Here is a 22491-nt window from a genome sequence, read left to right as displayed (position 1 = left end):
TCATCCGCTTCTACAGATTGTCCAATTACCTTGACTGTTTTCCACTGTGACATTCCCCTGAGATAATGTAAAATAAACCCTAACAGTTAAGGCTAAATCACATTTTACACTACTTCCTCACATCAGCATTTAATATATACATTTTCATTTATTTTTATAATGTATTTTATATTTTCATTGACGTTTTATATGTCCAGTATATATAATATAGGATAACATTTGTTTTATTTGATTAATACATAAGCATTTTATGACCAGCTAATATCACAGGAATTTTTTTTTGTTTATTTTATTATAATAGCATTTATAATTTCCAGATTATAGGGTACCAATTATTTTAGTTATTTTATTTTTTAATACACAAGCATTTAACATCCATCATATATCAAAGGGTATTAATCGTTTAATATTAAAAGTTTTATTTGATTTACTTTTTATTTTTTAAATCATTTTAACATTTGCCTAGTGCTCGTTTTTTTAAGTGTTGTAGTCATTTTCAGAAAATTAACAAGTGCAGGTATCAAATCGGTGCGATGCAAAATGGCTATTTTAGAGCCTCAGTCAGTGTAATGAACATTTTAAATGAATCCTCTTTTTCTTTCACTCAAAGTGGAAGAGAATGAAGAATGAAGACTGAAAAGGACTGAGCGGATAGAATGGAAGAAGGAGGTGGGATCTGAGAGGAAGAAGCAGTCAGCTGTGCTTTGCCTCACGAGCCTGCCCATAAAGCTCAGCCAATAGGAGCAGAGTGAGTAGGCAGGGCTTTAGCCGTTCCCCATCCTAGCCTCTGCTGCATCTCATGCAAGCACATTATATTCAGCTTGACTTCCTAGGCCGAGGAGAGTCAGACATTGTCGTAACGCTGGGAGGGAACACCCCTACGTGCCGGCTTCTCGTTTTACAGCTAACCCACGTTGCTTCTGGGCTCAAATTGTTTTGCCTGCCTCACTGGAAAGGATCGTAAGGCTTGTACTTCTCTCTTCTGTTGCTTTTTCACCAAAGAGGTGAAGCAGGATGATAGCGGCACAGCTTCTGGCCTACTACTTCACTGAACTGAAGGATGACCAGGTCAAAAAGGTGAGTTTCATCATTTGTCTTTAACAAGTGCTGCTCAAAACTCGCCCTCACAAGCATTTGCAAGCTTTTCCAGATGCGTGACAACAGGTGACACTGGCCTGCGTTTTACAGCAGAGTCGTGAGATGCGCCTCATCTCACGTACCTCCATCTGCAGCTTGTACGTCACACAATGTGCGACGGCGAGGATGAGAGGACGAGGTATACCCTTGCAAATGACGACATAGGTCGCCATAGGTTTTCGTGCTCATGCTGCAATGACCTTGAAAGCAGGATGTGGGGCGTCATAGAGCTGCCATGAGGAGAGGAACGATTTTTTTTGTGTGTGTGTCTCTGTGTGAACGTGCTTATTGGAGAGTACGTCTCTGAGTGGGGGAAGGTGGTCGTGAGCATCAACCCCCCTCCCCCGTAGGAAGGGTGTCGGGTTTCAACAGCTGACTAATGGCGTGCCTTTGCCAGGGAGTTTTGACAGTGTTTGAATGCAATTATGGAGGGAAAGGTGTAACAGAGCAGGCCTGCATGTATGCGCATGCCTGTGTGTCTCACTTTGAGGATATGCATTCTATATTTTAACTCTGTTAGTAAAAAAAAAACAAAAAAAAAACTTGATTTTAAAATTCCATTTTAAATGTGATTATTATATGTGACCCTGGACCACAAAACCAGTCTTCAGTCGCTGGGGTATATTTGTAGCAATAGCCAAAAATACATTGAATGGGTCAAAATTATCGATTTTTCTTTTATGCCAAAAAAATCAATAGGATATTAAGTATGTTGCATGAAGATATTTTGTAAATTTCTTACCGTAAGTATATCAAAACTTCATTTTTGATTAGTAATATGCATTGCTAAGAACTTCATTTGGACAACTTTAAAGGCGATTTCTCAATATTTAGATTTTTTTGCACCCTCAGATTTCAGATTTTCAAAAAGTTGTATCTCGGCCAAATCCTAACAAACCATACATCAATGGAAAGCTTATTTATTAAGATTTCAGATTATGTATAAATCTCAGTTTTTAAAAAAACTGACACTTAAGACTGGTTTTGTGGTCCAGGGTCACAAATAGTTCTACCTTAACAGAATTACTAAGAAATACTCTAATATTAGCACACAGATTTAGATATTAATACATAGGTGGTTTATATATTCTATGATTAATTTTTCCTAAACTTAGATGCTAATATAATACATTTCCCCATTTTAATCATCTGTATTAAAAATACATAAGTAAATTCTGCCACCCTTATTACTCTTTATTGTGCTGAATTCTTATATAGTACTATTATGAAAATATTTGCACAAAATTAATTAACCAGATATTCTTTTTATCTCGAACTTTTGAAATTTAGAGTTTCGTATGTGCCACTTTCTCTGGCAATGTACATCAAGAAATCATCATGGTGTGGATACAAGTCAGATATTTTATAGGCCTCATTATTCATTTCCACAACAGTGTTATTTTAGTATTTATAATTCACTATTACAGAATTTAATAATATTTTTAATAAGCGTTTATTTTAATGAAATTATTCATTTTAGTCTTTTTTTATATAGTAGTAATTAAACTTATTTCAGTTAACTGCCAAGACAACATTTCTATTTTTGTTCAAGTTTTTTAAGTTGAAGTATTTCAACAAACATTTACTTATTTTATTTCAGTTTTATTTCAATCGACAATTTTTAATAGTTTTAGTTAACAGTAACAACACTGTTCCACAGAAGCACATTTACACTTCAGCGTAAGAAGCAACAGTTGTATTGTGTGACATGGTTACTATAACAACATGTCATGACAGACTGAAATGAAATCCATCCTGTGTGATTCAGTTGTGCACCTGCTACTCTCTCCTGATAAGAGTTTTATGACCCATAGATGCCATACATATTATTTGATTATAAAAGTTATTTGTTGCTAATGTGACAGGAAGTTGGTGAATAAGCGATTAAACAGTGGTGGAGCATAGCATATATGGCATAGCCTTTGCAAACAAATCACACAGAGAGAAGAACATGTGAGTGCTCTTAGCACATTTAAAGATAAAGCCACCATTCTCAACTTGAAAGATACTGTAGTAACTTTCATGCAGAAATGTTGTCATGTAAATAGAGATTTTACTGGCATATACTGTTCCTTACATGTGTGATATTTGTAAAGAGTAATATATTTATCATAATTAACATTTGCCTATGGTTTGGATGACTATACTATGTACAGAACTATATCGGATTGAAAAATAATTTTGAACAAATGACAAACAATTAATAAACAAACTCACAAATATAATAAATAATATAATAATAATAATAATATAGTAAATATATTGTCTTCCAGAGTATTTGTTATTAATCTGCAAGTGTATCACCAAATACAGAATCTAAAGAACAACACTTTGGACATTAATGTAAATAATTTTTTCATCAATGGCATCATACACAGTTTTTAGCCTAAATCTCTCATGTGCTCACACTACAGTTAAAGGCTCAGGAGTCAGCATATGCAAGAGCAGGTGCTTATGTTTACAGTATTATTTCACATTTGTTGTAGTGAAACATCTTCCACCAGCCATTTTCCTGATGAATATCGTCTGTGTTTATAAACGCCATTGCCCATATTTCTGGTATGTCTGTATCTAGGCCACATGCCATATATTTCAAGGACACACTGACCTAACAACTGACAGACAATGGCTTGACTGCATTCACCATTATCATCAATATTGATTACTAACACACACCTGGGTGCTTTAGAAAATATGGGGGCAAAGGGCACAATGTAATTTGTTTATTTTGTGTCCATTTGTGTAGATTGACAAATACTTGTACGCCATGCGGTTCTCTGATGAGACGCTGCGCGACATCATGGCCCGCTTCCGAAGGGAAATGGAGAACGGATTGGGACGAGACACTAACCCGACAGCTACCGTCAAGATGCTGCCCACCTTTGTAAGGTCCATTCCTGATGGATCAGGTGAGCTTATCAGTTTTATGGCCGCAAATCGTAAATAAATGCCTTTAAAGACTTTTATCTGACAACAGAATCCTTAAGTAATTACAAAAGCTTGCTTTGGAAGTAGCTGAGACAGGATGCCATGTATAGAAACAAAATCAGCCAGGCTTTCCTCATAAATTAGTGTCAAGCACACTGTGGAGTCTGCAGTTCTGTCCATCAGGGCAAATCAGTCTCGAAAACAAAATGTCAGCTTTCTTCATTGTACTTCTTTTAAATGCTTTGACAAAAGAAAGAACAATAAGTTTGACCAAAATTAGTTTTTTGAATCGACGAGGTCAGATGCTTACAATTGACTTTAAGTGAATGCCCTCAGAGATACCTGAACCTTAGAAGGTATTCATTAAAAGCTGTTTGCAAGTTGTGAAGAAAACTAGTTTAACCAGTTGCTGCAAGCGTAGATTTCCCATAGCACAAAAAGTGCTGGCAATCGGTTGGATTTTTATTTTAACCATTTGTTTATTCCATTTTTAAGATGAATCTTAAGTACTGCATGGCACAGTTTACTCATTCGCAAGAATATGCACCAAGGCTAAGTAATGCCTGGCTCCAAATGTATTTACTATGCAAACTTTACCACAGTATAGAATGGGTAAACCTACTACTGTGTGCTCACAATATTGAACCGATTTGCCCATGCCACAACACATTGACAGCTGCATTGACATGTGCTCAAGCCTTTCTACATGCCCTGCTGCATCCAACCAAACTCACTGGGTTACATCACGGATTATATGAGCTGTAATCCCAGTCAGATTGGCATGTGAAAGTTGACTTCAGTGCAATTTGTTAGCATCCGTACTACGATGTGTTCTGCAAGGCAGTTTCATTCTAGTTAATGATGGCAGATTTATTGCTCATGTAGCAGCAAAGTAATTCAAAACAATTAACACAACATGGACAAATCTGATTGATTGTGTGTCCACATCATTAATCCATTCATCCATCGCTGCAATATGTAGCATAGTATACATACATCAAGTCCAGAATAGCTTGTCAAGAGCAGCTCTCTAGTCCTAAGGTGCTGGACACTACAGCATAAACAATTCTATATATAGATTCTGATCTATTAACATCTCAATGAGAAATTAAAGTGCGTACAGCAAGTCTCTCGATATGAAAATGCCCACCAGTGACCGCTTACCTGCATTTAAAACAAATGCATCTGATTTCTCATGGTTTGATGTGATTTTAGTTGTTAACAGATCGTCTGAGTACAGTGAGTATAGAATAGTTTCAATTTTGCCAGGTCTCTTTTTGTGAGAATTGCACTTTACTTTACATTACCGTTTATATTTGTACTCATCTCTCATTTAAATGATAAAGTTTTCCAGGACTGGTTTTAATATGTTGTTAAATGACATATTAAGTTTGCTACAAATCAATCCAGCCATTAAAAATACATTTAGGATGTTGAAACAGTTTTGTTATGTATCCTTTTCAAGTGAATAACATTTTACAGTAATAACCAGCACCTCCAGTTAACTGACCTTTCCAGTTGATGCTGAGTTTACAGAATTAAAAATCTTCACACTCCCAGACACCTCATTTCCAACCTAGAAACAGAAGACAGCAAGAAAAAAGAAAAAAGAAAGGCATTTGAGTTTCAGTGTTGCTTGGCCACAAGCACTGCACATAATATCGACAATCTGGACACGTCGAGGAGCCTCGAGAACCAAAAAGACGGTTACAGAGAGCTTTTTTGACAATGCAAACATCTCTTGAAATTTCTCTTTCTCTGTTCAGTCTATGGCATAAACAGACTTGTTAATCACCATTTTACTGCAAATATTTTCTGAAGAATCTATTTGTAAGAATTCACGTCGTCTCGCTGTGAGAGTGCTGCCTGGGGTGATTCATCGCTGTCTTTGGCCAGCTCAGTAAAAAAAAAGCATTCCTGATTAAGCCCCCTTGGTCACGACCAAAATAAATCTTGATGCAGTCTCACCATTACAAGAATGGTACACTATACCCAGTCAAGTTTCTGGCCTGTTGTCAAAAGAATAACAGCGGCAGTGTCCTTTAGGTAGCTTAATAAAGCAACTTCCAGAAGGGGAACGTTCTAACTAGTTTAATGTTGCATGCTTTTAAGTATCATTAAAGATAGTTCAACTAAAAATGACAATTCTGTCGTCATTTACACATCCATGTCATGTTATTTTGGCAGAACTATGTCTTTAAGTTAACTTGTGAACTCTTGATATTAGAAAAATATTTGTAATATTGATGATTTCTTTAATTCACTTACAGAGAAGGGAGATTTTATTGCCCTGGATCTGGGCGGCTCTAATTTCCGTATTCTGCGGGTCAAAGTGTCTCATGAGAAGAAACAGACAGTGCAGATGGAAAGTCAGATATATGAGACTCCAGAGGACATCATCCACGGCAGCGGATCACGGGTAAAGGACCAGTTTTTCATCCACCTGAAATCATAAATAACCAAATTTTGTTGAAAATATGTGTGCAAATTATGTATATGAATTAATATTGAACAACGTCATCTGAATAGCCCATATGTTTGTGCTTTCAATCAAACATTGTGCTTTAATATCATATGTGACCCTAGACCACAAAACCAGTCTTAAGTCGCTGGGGTATATTTGTAGCAATAGCCAAAAATACATTGTATGGTTCAAAATTATCGATTTTTCTTTTATGCCAAAAATCATTAGGATATTAAGTAAAGATCATGTTCAATGAAGATATTTTCCAAATTTCTTACCGTAAGTATATCAAAACTTAATTTTTGATTAGAAATATGCATTGCTGAGTACTTAATTTGGACAAATTTAAAGGCAATTTTCTCAATATTTCGATTTTTTTGCACCCTCAGATTCCAGATTTTCATATAGTTGTATCTCGGCCAAATATTGTCCTATCCTAACAAACCATACATCAATGGAAAGCTTATTTATTCAGCTTTCAGAGGATGTAAATCTGTTAAATGCCAAGTTCTGTCATGATACTCTAGATGGCACAGGCTGAAGGGTCCTTAGCAAACTGATGATATTCACAGCGTTAAACTACTTGGCACAAGTTGATTGGTTCATGTTGCATACGCAGCCAATGAGCGTGTTGCTTTACATTTAAATGGCTAGTTATCATTCACTAGAGCAGTTTTCAGCTTGCTTTCAGAGTTCCTCTAAAACCCTCCACCTTCCCCAGCTCCACCTGTATAGATCTACTACAGGTTATTATATATGCTATTGTGAGTATTTAAGACAGCAATATGTCTTAAATACTCACAGTATCGTATCAGCAGTATTGCAGATACAGCAGTTCTATATTGGCAGTAGCAAGTTCCTGCACTTGCTTTGCAGAAGCAGCAATTCAGCGGCAGCAGCATAGCAGATCTATTCTGCCAAGACCAAATACATTAACATTGCCATATCCATTACCATGCTAAAATCTTCCAAGTGTTGTCATATTAGAAATAGTGTTCTGATCTTCTGTCTAAGCAATTGGTCTCAAACTCAATTCCTGGAGGGCCGAAGCTCTGCACAGTTTAGCTCCAACCAGCTCCAAATCACACCTGCTTGGAAGTTTCTAGTGATCCTGAAGAGCTTGATTAGCTGGATCAGGTGTGTTTGATTAGGGTTGGAGCTAAACTGTGCAGAGCTGTGGCCCTCCAGGAATTGAGTTTGAGACCAATGGTCTAAGTCATCCAGCTTTTGTCTACAATCTTAATTTTCTCCGTTTTGTACATGCTCATTATTTCTTGCAGTTGTTTGACCATGTTGCAGAATGTCTTGGAGACTTCATGGAGAAACAAAAAATTAAAGACAAGAAGCTTCCCATGGGTTTCACATTCTCATTCCCTTGTGCACACTCCAAACTGGATGAGGTAACAGAACATTCAATTTTATATGGTTTGCCAAGAAATTATTACATTTACATTTTATATATTTCTACTACTATGCATCAAAAATCCAGTTTACACAATTGAGATTACAATTTTTTATTGAATCCTGCTTACAAATTTATGACAATATTTTACTATTGTATTTTTACAGGCTGTTTTGCTAACATGGACAAAACGCTTTAAGGCCAGTGGGGTTGAGGGAATGGATGTAGTAAAGCTTCTAAATAAAGCCATCAAAAAACGTGGGGTGAGTGTAATAAAGTAATCTATCTATATTATGGATGGTATACAGGTGGATATTCATTTTAGACTTTTTCCTGAAGGATTTAATGGTGTAATAATTCACTTACAGGACTATGATGCAGATATCATGGCTGTTGTCAATGACACTGTGGGAACTATGATGACCTGTGGCTTTGATGACCAGCGCTGTGAAGTCGGCATTATTATAGGTGAAAAAAATATACTAGTATCTCTCTATTTTATTAATTTTATCAGACTCTTAAATGGACAATAAATGAGTTAGAATTGTAGAGTTGTAATGCCCATTTGAATCATATAAATTAAAAGAAATTTGCTCTCAGCAACATTGTAAAATTAACTTCCCTCAGCGTACAGATGAATGCTGAACACCACAAATATATTTGATATTCTAAATATGCTATATCAAAGCTTCTGGATTTTTGAACATCTGCGATGGCATATGCTGCTGTGATCCCTCAGGTACCGGCACTAATGCTTGTTACATGGAGGAGCTCAGACACATTGATCTGGTGGAAGGAGATGAAGGCAGGATGTGTATTAATACTGAATGGGGGGCTTTCGGGGACGACGGCACATTGGAGGATATCCGAACTGAGTTTGACAGGGAGATTGATCGCGGGTCCCTCAACCCTGGCAAGCAGTTGTAAGTCACAGAACTTTAAAAGCTCTCAAAAATCTGAAGAGGTATCTGAAATTTGAAGAGGTAAAGGTTCATGTTGGCTGTTTTCAGGTTTGAGAAGATGGTCAGTGGGATGTACATGGGTGAGCTGGTGAGGCTGATCCTGGTCAAGATGGCTAAGGAAGGCCTACTGTTTGAGGGACGCATCACCCCAGAGCTGCTTACAAAAGGAAAATTTGAAACCAAGCATCTTTCTGCAATTGAAAAGTGAGTTGTCATTTGTTTCATTATGATTGTTATTAATTCGATAAGGACCACAAATAAGATTCAATAAAAAAAATAAAAAACAGTTTAGTTCTGTCATTATCATAGCATTTTAAGGTATATTAAAAACATTGTAAAATACATTTTACAATGTATTTTTTATCTAAGTGTTCAGTTTATAAACACATTTTTTTCAGAAAGGATTATCTAACTTTAAATGTAAAAATATACTTAATTTCAATTTGAAAAATGTAATCACTGTCACTATAGGGGGCTGAAATTAAAGAAATAGTTCTCCTAAAAACAATGTACTCACCCTTAGGCCATCCAAGGTGTAGATCAGTTTGTTTCTTCATCGGAACAGATTTGGAGAAATTACTGCACTTGCTCACTCTACAGTGAATGAGTGCTGTCAGAATGAGAGTCCAAACAGCTAATAAAAACATCTGTAATCCAAAAGTAATCTACATGACTCCATCAACCAACAGTCCATCAATTAACGCCTTATGTAAAGCTGTTTGTCAGAAACAAATCCATTGTTTTCCAACAAATCCATCAGGGTTTTTTTTTTCTGTTTTCTTCAGATTCATTTGTTTGTTAAAAATATGCAGCATTTCACTTCTCAAGACATTGATAGATAAACTGGAGTCGTGTTGTAGGCTATTTTGATGTTTTCATCAGCTGTTTGGACTCTCATTCTGATGGCACCCATTCACTGCAGGGATATTAATTGGTGAGCAAATGATGTAAGGCTAAATTTCTCAATCTGTTCCAACGAAGAAACAAACTTATCTACATCTTGGATGACCTGAGGATAAATACATTTGCAGCATTTTTAGGGGGTGGGGGTGGGCGGAGCTAGGTGAACAATTCCTTTAAAGCCAATAAATGGTTCTTCATGACTCTAAAAATCATGATATTTTAAACCTTACAACAGTACCACTTATTTATTTAGGAGCAAAGAAGGACTTACCAAAGCCAAGGAGATTTTGACACGCTTGGGTGTAGAGCCATCTGAAGACGACTGCATTGCTGTGCAGCATGTTTGTGCTATTGTCTCTTTTCGCTCTGCAAATCTAATTGCTGCCACTCTGGGTGCAATCCTCACACGTCTCAAGGACAATAAGAACAGCCCGCGCCTCCGCACCACAGTGGGCATCGATGGTTCCCTGTACAAGATGCACCCACAGTGAGTATTACATTCAGATTATCCAATCAGACTAAAATCAGATGAAAACATGACTTATCAGTAATATTATGTACCCGGCATGCTTAGTAAGTCATCACAAAGGGTTTTGGGAATACATCTGCAGGTGCATATGACACCCTGAGTGAGCGCTGAACCCTCTTGAAGGCTCTTTAGACAAAAGCGAGTTCTATTAATACAGGAGCAGCTGCTCCACTATTTGTTGTGACACTACACTCACTGACCTTATATCTGGACACTAAATTGGCCTTTAAAAGCTTACAGAGAGTTTAGTTGAAAGATTAGATAAGTTTGTTATTAAATTGGAACTGATATCACATGAATTTCTATGCCATTCATGTCACATATTCACAACAATTTATAGACCTCTTTGAATGTCATTAAATAAACCTGAGAGACACAGCAGTGCTCTGTACTGCGAAGAGATATGGTTAAAGGACAGTGTGTTGCCCAAGAACGCTGTCCTTCATATGAATGAATGAATGATGCATTTATATAATTCATATAAGATGGACAAGAGTAAAATGATATTTAACACAATAAAAATTTAATTACTGAATAAATATCGCTTCACAGTTCAAATAATGCTTTGCTTCCTATCTTTCTTATTACACGACGCTTTGGAATACCTGATTCCGAAAGGTCAGTCTGTGTATTCTAAGTAACCGTTGACACAATTCTAAAAACGCGGCATTCAAGTAAAAATTGTAAACAAATTAGGGGCAACGCATTCTATTCCATTGGAAATTCCATTCCATTAAAAGGTGAGCGCAGCATTTTGGAACGCCGTGTAACCCGCTCCAGAGAAAGTCCATCGAGCGCAGGTTTACAAAATGACCCATTTTTTCCCATTCCTTTGCGTTTTTAAGCGCAAACCGTGTTCTGTGTGAACCGAACTATTGGTCAAATGGTAACGTTATAAGACCGGTATCCCGTTTCAGAGCCTATGTAAACAATACCTCAACAGCAAACGTGATATGTATAAAACAATTAAATAATGGAGAAATTAATATTACGCAACTTACATTTTCGATAGACTGTCAGTTAACGTTTGTGTAGTTTTGGTCCTCAAAAGCAATGTGGTTCCATACATTGCCAAATTAACCGTCTCCGAGCAACACTTGCGTTTCATTTCTGAACAAAACCGAGTGAATCGTTTGAAACTGATTCATTTACTCGTAAAGAGTCACTTGTTGCATTCCTGAATGAATAATTTAGAAAGAATCGGTTGAATGAATCATTCAATTAATCAGTCGCTTGTCGCCACCTACTGGCGAAACTATGTAACCTATAGAAAGAGTCCACACTAGTAATTAGTAATGCACAGACTGACATTTGAATCCACATCCCTCTGTTTCTGCCAGGTATTCCCGCCGGTTGCACAAAACAGTGCGTCGTCTGGTGCCGGAGACTGATGTTCGCTTCTTGCTCTCTGAGAGTGGAAGTGGCAAAGGGGCTGCAATGGTAACAGCCTGGGCTTCCCGGTTGGCCGATCAGACACGTCAGATTGCCGAGTCGCTGGCAGAGTTCCGGTTGACCAAAGAACAACTGCTGGAGGTGAAAAAGAGAATGAGAACTGAGATCCAGAATGGACTGAGCAAGAACACCCAAAGCACAGCCACCGTCAAGATGCTGCCCACTTATGTGCGGAGCACCCCGGATGGAACAGGTAAAAGATCTACAGCTACAGAGTGTATTTTCCTAAAAAATAGGCAAAGATGGGCAATGATCCCCCAGACATAATCTGCCATTCCTTCACTAAAAATGCAGTGTCATAATTACATTTAGCAAAATGCATTCCTGCATCATGTCTAAAATCCGCCTGCTCCTCTGCTACTAGTAATGAAATTCTCTTTATTCCTGTTGAACTGCATCATAGTATAATCCCAGGCTTACTCAATACAGGCACATGACATTGTTTTGTTTCCCTGATGGTGATTTAAGGTGAAGAGTTTTAATATGCAGCTCTGTTAAGAATAGTGCATGCAGATGTGTTTTCACCATCCAACAAATATAAATACTGAGCAAATGTGCTGAGAATTTAAAACCATCTGAATTCACAAATAAAGCAATAAAATTAAACGATAGCACAGGAACTTTATGCTCTCATTCTTATCCTAAATTATAAATTTGCCATTATTTAATACATTTTTGTATGCTGCAGGATCATGACTTCTCTGTATTTCTGTATTTTGTCTTTTATATAGAAAATGGTGACTTTTTGGCTCTGGATCTTGGAGGTACAAACTTCAGGGTGCTTTTGGTAAAGATTCGCAGCGGCAAGAAGCGAACTGTGGAGATGCATAATAAAATCTACGCCATTCCCATTGAAGTAATGCAAGGAACCGGAGAAGAGGTGTGTGGTCATTGTGAATTTGCACCTCATTAAAAGACTAGACTCAAAAAGCATCTTTTATATAGTTGTACACAGCTTAAAATATACCACTAAAAATAGCTTTCTATTCATCGGAGAATCCTGAAAAATGTAAAATGTTAATCTGATTATAATAAATATTTTTGAGCACTAAATAAGCATATCAGAATTTCTAAAGGATCATGTGACACTGAAAACTGGAGTAATGGCTGCTGAAAATTCAGCTGTGCATCACAGGAATTTTATTTTTGCTTTTAAATTGGAAACTATTATTTTAAATTGTAATACTTTTTCACAATACTAAAAATTTTTCTGTATTTTAATCAGGTTAATACAACCTTGCTGAGCATAAGAGATTTAAAAAATGTACTGACCTCAAGCCAAAGTTTTGACTGGCATGTTATATGATATGATGATATGCTGTTTTATTAATTAATGACTACGTAATGATTTATTACATTTTTTTTATATATATATCTAAATAAAGGCAACATTTCAGCACTAAATGATTTTAATTTCTGTTCCACACCACCTGCAGCTATTTGACCACATTGTGTACTGCATATCTGACTTCCTGGACTATATGGGGATGAAGAATGCCCGCCTGCCTCTGGGCTTTACCTTTTCCTTCCCCTGCAGACAAACTAGTCTGGATGCGGTGAGCTGCCTTGTTTGCTTTTTCAACTTCATTTGCTCATCTATTGAATGAAATCCTGATGATTTATCATGCTTTGATGAATACAGGGAATTCTGGTAACTTGGACAAAGGGCTTTAAAGCCACAGACTGTGAAGGAGAAGATGTTGTCGGCCTCTTGAGAGAGGCGATCAAAAGGAGAGAGGTGAGTGATGGCATACTGTCCGAAAAGTGACAAGATGATACAAGATTTTATAAAGTAATCTTGATCCTTGTGTGACGAATGTTTTGTGTATGCTATATTATGTACAGGAGTTTGATTTGGATGTTGTAGCCATAGTGAATGATACAGTGGGTACAATGATGACCTGCGCATATGAGGAACCCACATGTGAGGTTGGGTTAATTGCAGGTAAATACAATACAATGTAATATGAAATATTATTCAATATATCAAATGTGACAAATAATAAAATTGTACCTCTAAATGTTAAAGAGTCTTATATACACATTTGAGTTAGGAGAACATGCTAAAATATTCATATGTGTGATTTCAGGAACGGGTAGCAACGCCTGCTACGTGGAGGAAATGCGAAACATTGAGACGGTCGGTGGAGTGGACGGCAGGATGTGTGTGAACATGGAGTGGGGAGCGTTTGGAGATAATGGCTGCCTGGATGACATCAGGACTCAGTATGATAATGCTGTGGATGATCTCTCTCTCAATGCCGGCAAACAAAAGTGAGCAGTTTTACCCAGTCAAGTGTGAAGAAAAGAAAAATGTAAAAATAAATTGAAGCAAATGTTTCAATGTAAGAAAGTAAATCTGGAAGAATTGGTCAGATGAGGAACCTGCTGTTTGTAAATGTAGCATTATCGTGCGCATAAGAGACTTCTTTTAAAATCATTAAAAAACCAATCTTATCAATCCATAACTTTTGAATGATGGTTCTATTTCATATTTCTAGAATGTTTTGGCATATTTGAGATCTAAAAATGTATAAGTTTGTTTTTTTCACTTTTAGATATGAGAAGATGTGCAGTGGCATGTACCTGGGCGAGATTGTACGGAACATCCTGATTGACTTGACAAAGCGTGGCTTCCTCTTCAGAGGACAGATCTCTGAAACCCTGAAGACCAGGGGCATCTTTGAAACCAAGTACCTTTCCCAAATCGAAAGGTACTACTCAAATGACATTGCCATATTTCATCACAAAACCCAGACAGACTGAAATGCCTAAATACATCCTGTTTAGAAATATTTCAAATTGTTTAATGGTTATTTCTTCCCTCTAGTGACCGTTTGGCGCTACTGCAGGTCAGGTCCATTCTGCAGCATCTGGGTCTGGACAGCACATGCGACGACAGTATTATCGTCAAGGAAGTGTGTGGAGCTGTTTCCCGCCGGGCTGCCCAGCTCTGTGGAGCAGGAATGGCCGCTGTTGTAGACAAAATCCGAGAGAACCGTGGTCTGGACCATCTGGACATCACCGTTGGTGTGGATGGCACTCTGTATAAGCTCCATCCACAGTAAGAACATGCAAAATAAATTGATTTTTGATTGTATTTATAGCTACAGTGCGTAAATGTGGTACCTGACTTGTGCCTCTCTTTTCAGTTTCTCACGGATAATGCATCAGACTGTGAAGGAGCTCGCCCCCAAATGCAACGTCAACTTCTTGCTCTCAGAAGACGGAAGCGGGAAAGGCGCCGCCTTGATCACCGCCGTTGGGTGCCGCCTCCGCCAGCAAGAACAAAAGAGCTGAATCCTGCGTTGAACAAGCCCTCAGCTTCTTCTCTAGCTCTCTCGCAGAGCGTATACATTTCCACTCGCAGCTGTGATTCGGCTGTCGTCCACCACGATCCGGCACATCCTTCAGCTCATGCCCAGAGCTGTGATTTGACCCCTTTGCTTCTTATCTCACTACTACATGTCAGCCTTTCTCTGTGTATGTCTTTGTGTGTTATTAGGGGTTGGTCTATCTGTGTCCACCCAAACTATATAAACATGTTAAACTGTTGTTAAAGTATTTATGGATGTATATGGGAAAAAGGGAAGAAATGTAAACACATTACAAACATTAAAGTTAAGATATTTGACCAAGTATATGAAGATATTATTTATTTTATTTTTATATTTGATGGTAGACGTGACAAGAAATGGATACCTGAGGGGAAGAAGGTATTTTGTGGCGATTATGCCAAGCTAATTCTAAGCCTCTGCGTATTGTCTTTTGTCTGTGTGGCAGTTTGTGGTGTGAATATTGAAAAACATCTGAGGAACATTAGCTAACCATAACAGCCTCCTCATTAGTCACGGTCGTATTGAGGAAGACGGGCAAGTTCAGTCTCGCAGTCACAGCTGCCTTCCTGATAATTCAAGCCCCTTATACTGGTCGCTGTACAAATGAACAAGGACAGGAAACCTATTGCCTTTGCATATCCACTTTCTCTGAAATAGTCTTACCCTCTCATTCCCGAAGAATTTAGCGGATTGTATCATGCATATTGCTTTTGTCAGTTTTTTGCTGTGCGTGTATGGAGATCTGCGGGTTATCGGTACTGATTCCTAGTAAATGTCCTTCTGTTTGCCCTGGCTGGTTATTTGTGAGTGATCCTGTGTAGTTGATGTGAGTGAATCTTTGTAGTGGCTCAGAGATCTTCTGATGAATGCATGACTTATTTAGTAACTGAGGTCTAGCATCCACTGATTTTGTACTATTTCATAGTTGCACTATATAAAATTTAATAGATGTTCCTGGAAAAACATATAGGAGAAAACCATAAAAATATTTTGATTAACTCAATTTGTGTTCTGTGGTGTCCTTCACGGTTGCCCAAACACAGTAGCGTTTTTTTTTTTTTTGTTCAGTATTTAGATCATATGTGATTGTTTGTGCAATAAAATAAATTCCTATTATATTTATCTTGAATGAATGTATTGACAGTTGATTTGCCAGGTGATGCAGAAAAAGCATGCCTGAACAAAATGGCTCAATTTTAAAATGATCCTCCAATTAAATTTCTTATTGTTATAGTGAAAATGCTGGTTATTTTATTATTGATTTTTAAAATTGCCTTGCAGTATTTTTATTTACACAATTACATTAAATGGGCCAATGATATCACAAAAATCACAAATAAATAAACATTTAAACTTAATCTTAAGGGAGCCAAATGTGAACCTTGATTGATCAGAAGTTTCAAGGTGTAGTAGAGTCAGATTTGTCTTATTTTTGTGGCTACTGGGTACTTACTCTTTTTTATACCTGGGTTGTCATATTTGAGTATGTCCGAATCCCTCTGTTCTATTTTACATTTTTATATTTGACCAAACTGCAAAGTCTGCATTTAAAGTCACACCAGAGGTGTTCAGCTGAGATTAGGACTTTATGCAGACCAGTCAAGTTCTTCCACACTGACTGAATCAATCATTTCTTTTTGAACCTTGCCTTATACACAGAGGCACTGTCATGTTAGAATAGAAAAGGGTTCTGTCCAAACTGTTGCAATAAAATTAGAAGCATGCAATTCCCTAGAAAATCATTAAATGCTTAAACATTAAGATTTGTACGCATGGAAATTACTAAAGTAGTCAAACCTGTTCATTAGAAGGGGGGGACCCAATACTTTTGGCAATACAGTGTATGTGACAGCATAACAAACAAAATAGTTGTATATAGAAAACATACAGCTTAATTATTACTCAGCTACATTTTAGAATTTCTTGGATGTTGTACTTGAAAGAAAAAAAAACATTAACTTTGAAATTAAATATCTCGGGGCTAAAACTAAGACAAACCTACTAAATTCTCTTTAATCAGTCAAGTATACGGAAGTACATGCAGATGTATATTAAATATAATAGATGCTGTAAACATTGAAATGTAAGCTTGCTTGTGTAGTTACAGTACAATTACAACTGTTTGGTTTTGTTCATAGTTTAGCTTATATACATGATATCTTCGACCACTATAGATAATTAGGCAACACATATTTCCCACCTAATTTTGTCTTTCTTTTTCCAGCGCTGTCAAATCAACCCAAAAGTCATCATAACTGCTTACACCAGACTGAATATATCTCAAGCAATCCATACTCTTTGATTACAGATACTCTGACCAATTTAATGCTGATTTTGCAGTTCTGTTTTTACATTTAGAGATGCCACTTGACATTTAACCAATATTTACAGCTTAAAACATTCATTGCTCAATAGTGGTGCATGAATTAACATGGTAAACTGTCGTTCAGGTTTAGGGTCAGTAATATGTTTATTTATGTTTTTGAAAGAGCTCCTATGCTTAGCCAGGCAGCATTTATTTGATCAAAAATGCAATAAAAAAACTATATCTATATCTATAATGCAGTCTACAGAATCACTTGATCCTTCAGAAATCATTCTAATATGCACGGGTTTGGTGCTCAGGAAACATTTATTATTATTATCAATGTTGAAAACAATAGTGCTACTTAATATTTTTGTGGAAACATCAATTTTTCAGGATTTGATGAATAGAAAGTTCAAAAGATTAGTCATTATTTGAAATATAATTATAAATGCCTTTATTGCTATTTTTGATCAATTTAACGCATTCTTTCTGAATATATGCATTCATTTCTTGTAAAACATCTTTCTGACCCCAAACCTTTGAACAGAATATGCAGTATCTACAAAATGAGCTGATCTATACACATACTAGGACTAGTACTTCAAGCAGCAACACAGAAACAAATAAGGCTTGGTGCCATAGGAGTAGATGAATACTCCATCTGCAAACCCCACTGAATCCACAATAGAGAACAATAAGAGGGAGAATCTAATTCTATTGTGAGGTATTAAGTGCAAGTATGGTCGTGCTTGATTTTAATAATCGCCAACAGGGACGTTTATCACCATCATCACTGAAATGTTGTAGAATTCAGGCTTTGATTAGTTTGAATGTGGTGTCTTCCGGTTCGCTTGCATGATTACGGACCACCATGCTGGTGGTCTCAGTGCGATAACTGCGTCTCATGTGGAAGGTTCTCATGTGCTGCAGTTCCATGTTGTCCTCCTCAGAAATCTTGATGAGGGGGCACCACTGGAACGCTTTACGAAAGCCTGAGCGGAATCTAAAGAAGGACAGCTAGATGTTAACTTTTCCTGTGCATTAAGAATGGGCCTTCCTGAAGAATAAATAATGATAATAGTAGGCCAGTTGAAATTAAACTTTAGGGATCACTAGATTAACTGACATTAATGCAAATTCTGCACTAAATATCCATGTTAATGGGTTTACATCTATTTTTTTTTCTCCTTCCTGTGATGTAATGTGCATTTACCTTTGGTTTAGACAGCAGTAAATGATGGGGTTGTACATAGTGGAACTCATGGCCAGCCAGAAGATGGACAAATAGACCTGCTGGATGTAGTGCTGCTTGTATATGTCCCTGTTGAAGCTCCCCAGGATGAAGTAGATGTGGTAGGGAAGCCAACATATTGCAAAGGTCGTCACCACCACTATCATCATCTTCACCACCTTTATTAAATTGCAAAAATGCCATGAATCTTTTTTTTTTCTTTCAACACAAAACTATAATCCAAAACCATAAATAGCTACTGCCACCAATGGAAAAACCTCTCTGGACAGGCTTATTATTATGAAGGACACAAGAAAACAAAATGTGAAAGGAATGAAAAAGCTCATTTTCCATTCTGCAAGAAGAAAAGTGTTCTGTCCCCAGGGAAGGTTTTTACCATTGATTCTTTAAGATTTTATGGAACGTAACTACATTTGCTCATGATAATACACTTTTTTTTTCTTCAGATGTAGCTACCAATGATGGGTATCTATTTAGAGTTTAGAAACATGACAACATGTCTTCATCTGAGTGTGCATGTGGGCACACGGCATAAGGTAGGTGATTATGTAGAGAAACTGGAATAAATAACAAAATTACACAAGTAAATACTAGCATCACTAACTTTGCGTTTCGCCTGTATCTGGTTCTGGTAGTGGTCTGATGCTTCTCCAGGGATCTCGCTGCCCCACAGCCTCCGTCCCACCAGGCTGTAGGTCACCAACATCACCAGCAGAGGGAGCAAGTAGATCAGGATAATCACAGCAATCTGATATCTAAGAGATCAAGCATCACTTCAGTCAAATCTATATAAATGCGCATTTTTTAAGGTAAGAATCCTTTACTGTCATTTTTTAAACATGTTCCTATGTTATGCCGTTGATGGTCATTAAAATCTTTGAGAAGTGAAAAATTAGGCTACTCTCAATGTTTAAACTCATTTAAAATTATTTTCTTGCCAGTAAAAAATTGAGAAAAGCTACTTCTGTAAATCATACAGAATAAAAGGATACAATTTTGTGCACTTTTCTTACGAGAGCTGATGTTTCCCTCCATAATCGTCAGGCCATTCCACCATACAAACAGTCCGAGGGAAGAAGAATTTGGTGCTGGCGTAATAACACTGAGGAAAGGCCAGTGAAAAAGCCACTGTCCAGATGACCCCGATCAGAACTTTAGTAGTAGTGGAGGAGAGCCTGGGCTTCAGAGGGTGGATTATAGCCATATATCTGTGGATTTCAGCCAACAACATCTTAATGAATGTGAACGTATGCCTTTAAATGACAGGCTACCATAAATGTCATATGAATAACTAAATGGAAAAGGCTGGCAATACCACTTTGTTGAGTTTCCCTTCTATTGCCATTCAGTGCATTACAGCGCTTTTTGGACAGAATTTACTGCATGCATAATGTATCACTAGAGCACATCCAGAAAGAGAGGATTGATTGGTTGCGTTATTTCCCATGCTTAAGTATTATCATATACTTGTTGGTCACTATATCAGACTCTTATTTATCAGAACACAATCCACACTCAGCGCGAAGTCTCCCTACCCATTTTGCGCATGAGTCACCAGGTCAACTAGAATCGATTATCCAGGAATATCACAAATGCATTATTTGCGCGCAGTAAATGGACTTTCAGGGAAACGCGCGCAGGTAAATTACATGTTCGGGGACGTTGCGCGCTCGAACTACATGCGCACAGGTTTTTAGACCCATTGAAAGCTTAAGTGTGGGTCCTAATCAATTCAGCATTTTTTTCGAGTTTGTAAGAGCTTTTCAACGCTTTTCTCAACACTTTTAGGTAACCATGACAGTTTCTCATGAAAATATGAGTTAGGCTTATCATTAGGGGATGAATTTTAATCTAAGATTTATTGTACTATCAAATATCATTAACTATTTTGACCGTCTATGGAAGATTGGTGGTGGTGCACAGATAAAAGCTTTATACTTAAGCCTTCGAGTTGATGGATTTAGAGCTATTTTCCTCTATGTACAGTGACAAAACCTAAAATTTGGTCGAATTAGGTTTATATCCCAGCTGGGAAAAATAGCTCTAACCAGCTTCATCAAGGTCTACCAGGTCCACCTGATTCATCATCTAGATCACCTTGGACCAGCTCTTTCATATATGACCAGCAAAAACATGTAAAACCAGCTAGCATTAGAAGGGTAACAGATCATATAACCTCATCTGTTTTATCACAGGAACTTAGCCTACAATCTCTAACTGATGTATGGCATGGTTAATGTCATGTTTTTTATAATAGTATGATGATTAATTATCTTAATCCATGGGAAGATGTTATGGTAAATTGAAAAATAACTACAAATATTTAGATTATAGCAATTTATAGAGTGTACTGTAGTAAATAACCACAATGATTTTTAATGAAGTGCTTTGTTGTCTGCTTACCTGTCAACAGCAATAGCCGCCATTGAATAAATGCTTGAGAACATTGCTGTTATTGGGAAGAAGTTTTGAAATTTACAGTATCCCAAACCAAAATACCAGTCATTGTGCAAAGCATACACGAAATTAAAGACAGTGTTAAAAGTTGCCATAGATGCATCAGAAAAGGCGAGGTTTACAATGAAGTAGTTGGTGACTGTCCTCATGCGTTTATGTGCCAGAATGATCCAAATAACAGTGACATTGCCAATGATGGACACAATTACGATTAAAGAGTATGCAATCGCCCATAGTGCCACCTGCCAGTCCGGCTGCTCGAATATATTGGTGGAGGTTTCGTTTCCATCTTCCTCGTCGTAGAGAAGAGATGTTGAAAGGGGGTCCAAAGTGGTATCCATTGTAGCCTATTTGTCTGTAGTCACAGGTGATAAATCAGTCTGTAGCCTATTCTTATTCCAGTGAGTGACTCGCTCTGCTGTCGCTACGACATGGTAAACTTGTGTATTTTAGACATTTGCAGCAGTTCATTTTCCAAACTGTGAGTCCAATGCGCCTCGTGTCCAAACCGCCTGCTGAAGTGCGTTTTTGCGCCCGAATGGATGATATAGCAGTGAAAATCTGAAGGTCCAGTGAAATGACGTTGAATTAAACACTTTTGACAGCGCGCATTGTGACGCACAGCATCATGCACTCCTTCTACTAAAAAGCAAAATATTTAATTGGCATGCATTTGACGCGTTAACCGTGGACAGCTTGCTGTCATTAATAATGGCCAACCCCCTGTAGCGCACACTAATGGAAATATGTCGCAGTTTAGAGCATGTTTGAGGTCTGCTGTACTTGTTCTGTGGAGACGTTGCTTAGATACCCCTCATTTCTACAATTGTGTGAGGTGATATCTATTCATTTTGTCAGATCAGTGAGACAGGTGTTTGGGCAGCAGGTGGAGGAAGTGGATAGTGAGTGAGTGGACATTACTTTTATTTGGACATTTCGAGTGCTATAGGATATCTCAGGTTGATGTCTGAAGATCTGTCTTTTATTGTGCGAATTAGGGTAAAATGAGCCCCCCCCCCCCATCCCACCTTAATTTTTTCACTCTTAAAATGGCACAAAATCTCATCCCAGCACTTTTGATTAATAGCTATAGGCTATTTTTTATTTTGTGTCTCTGGTAAATTGTTGTGGACACATCAATGTTTTTGGATTTGTGGAGTAAAAGTTACAGTTTTATTTTGAAGTGAAAAGATAAAATTCGACCCTTATGATGACTTGGCACAGAAGCCAAGTGGTGTGTTGTTATTATTTTTAAATTAAATATTTATTGTAATTAGTGGAGGGTTTATGTAGCCTAATATTACCATTCATTTGATGTACATTTCAGACATCTGTAGGTAACTTGAGTGAAATCATTAA

At 37.3% G+C, this 22491-nt stretch overlaps 2 protein-coding genes across 2 annotated transcripts; one reads left to right on the top strand and one right to left on the bottom strand.

Annotated features, from left to right (window-relative positions):
- Positions 1-610: 610 nt before the first annotated feature.
- On the top strand, positions 611-16470 carry LOC306882693 (hexokinase-1-like). Its single transcript, XM_079437522.1, has 18 exons — positions 611-1077; positions 3884-4046; positions 6336-6484; positions 7810-7929; positions 8099-8194; positions 8300-8399; positions 8671-8854; positions 8942-9097; positions 10050-10283; positions 11666-11970; positions 12509-12657; positions 13214-13333; positions 13420-13515; positions 13623-13722; positions 13868-14051; positions 14336-14491; positions 14608-14841; positions 14930-16470. The coding sequence occupies exons 1-18, from the start codon at positions 1015-1017 to the stop codon at positions 15075-15077; spliced, it is 2757 nt and encodes a 918-aa protein (XP_079293648.1). The 5' UTR covers positions 611-1014; the 3' UTR covers positions 15078-16470.
- Positions 16471-17419: 949 nt separating this feature from the next.
- Positions 17420-21654, bottom strand: LOC306881985 (neuromedin-K receptor-like). Its single transcript, XM_079436393.1, has 5 exons — positions 21079-21654; positions 19689-19883; positions 19280-19430; positions 18637-18833; positions 17420-18426 (listed from the first exon to the last, which is right to left on the bottom strand). The coding sequence occupies exons 1-5, from the start codon at positions 21471-21473 to the stop codon at positions 18234-18236; spliced, it is 1131 nt and encodes a 376-aa protein (XP_079292519.1). The 5' UTR covers positions 21474-21654; the 3' UTR covers positions 17420-18233.
- Positions 21655-22491: the final 837 nt, after the last annotated feature.

Source organism: Barbus barbus (assembly GCF_936440315.1).
Source record: "Barbus barbus genome assembly, chromosome: 16".
NCBI classification, from domain to species: Eukaryota; Metazoa; Chordata; class Actinopteri; order Cypriniformes; family Cyprinidae; genus Barbus; species Barbus barbus.
The sequence above is the reverse complement of the archived record's forward strand: the minus strand, read 5'-3'. Positions and strand labels throughout refer to the sequence as shown.

Coding starts and splice junctions, on each gene's coding strand:
- LOC306882693 (XM_079437522.1), top strand. CDS start 1,015: ATGATAGCGGCACAGCTTCTGGCCTACTACTTCACTGAACTGAAGGAT. Junction 4,047..6,335: donor GTCCATTCCTGATGGATCAG/GTGAGCTTATCA, acceptor ATTCACTTACAG/AGAAGGGAGATTTTATTGCC. Junction 13,516..13,622: donor AGGCGATCAAAAGGAGAGAG/GTGAGTGATGGC, acceptor TATTATGTACAG/GAGTTTGATTTGGATGTTGT.
- LOC306881985 (XM_079436393.1), bottom strand. CDS start 21,473: ATGGATACCACTTTGGACCCCCTTTCAACATCTCTTCTCTACGACGAG. Junction 19,431..19,688: donor GGAGGGAAACATCAGCTCTC/GTAAGAAAAGTG, acceptor TTGATCTCTTAG/ATATCAGATTGCTGTGATTA. Junction 18,427..18,636: donor TACTGCTGTCTAAACCAAAG/GTAAATGCACAT, acceptor GTCCTTCTTTAG/ATTCCGCTCAGGCTTTCGTA.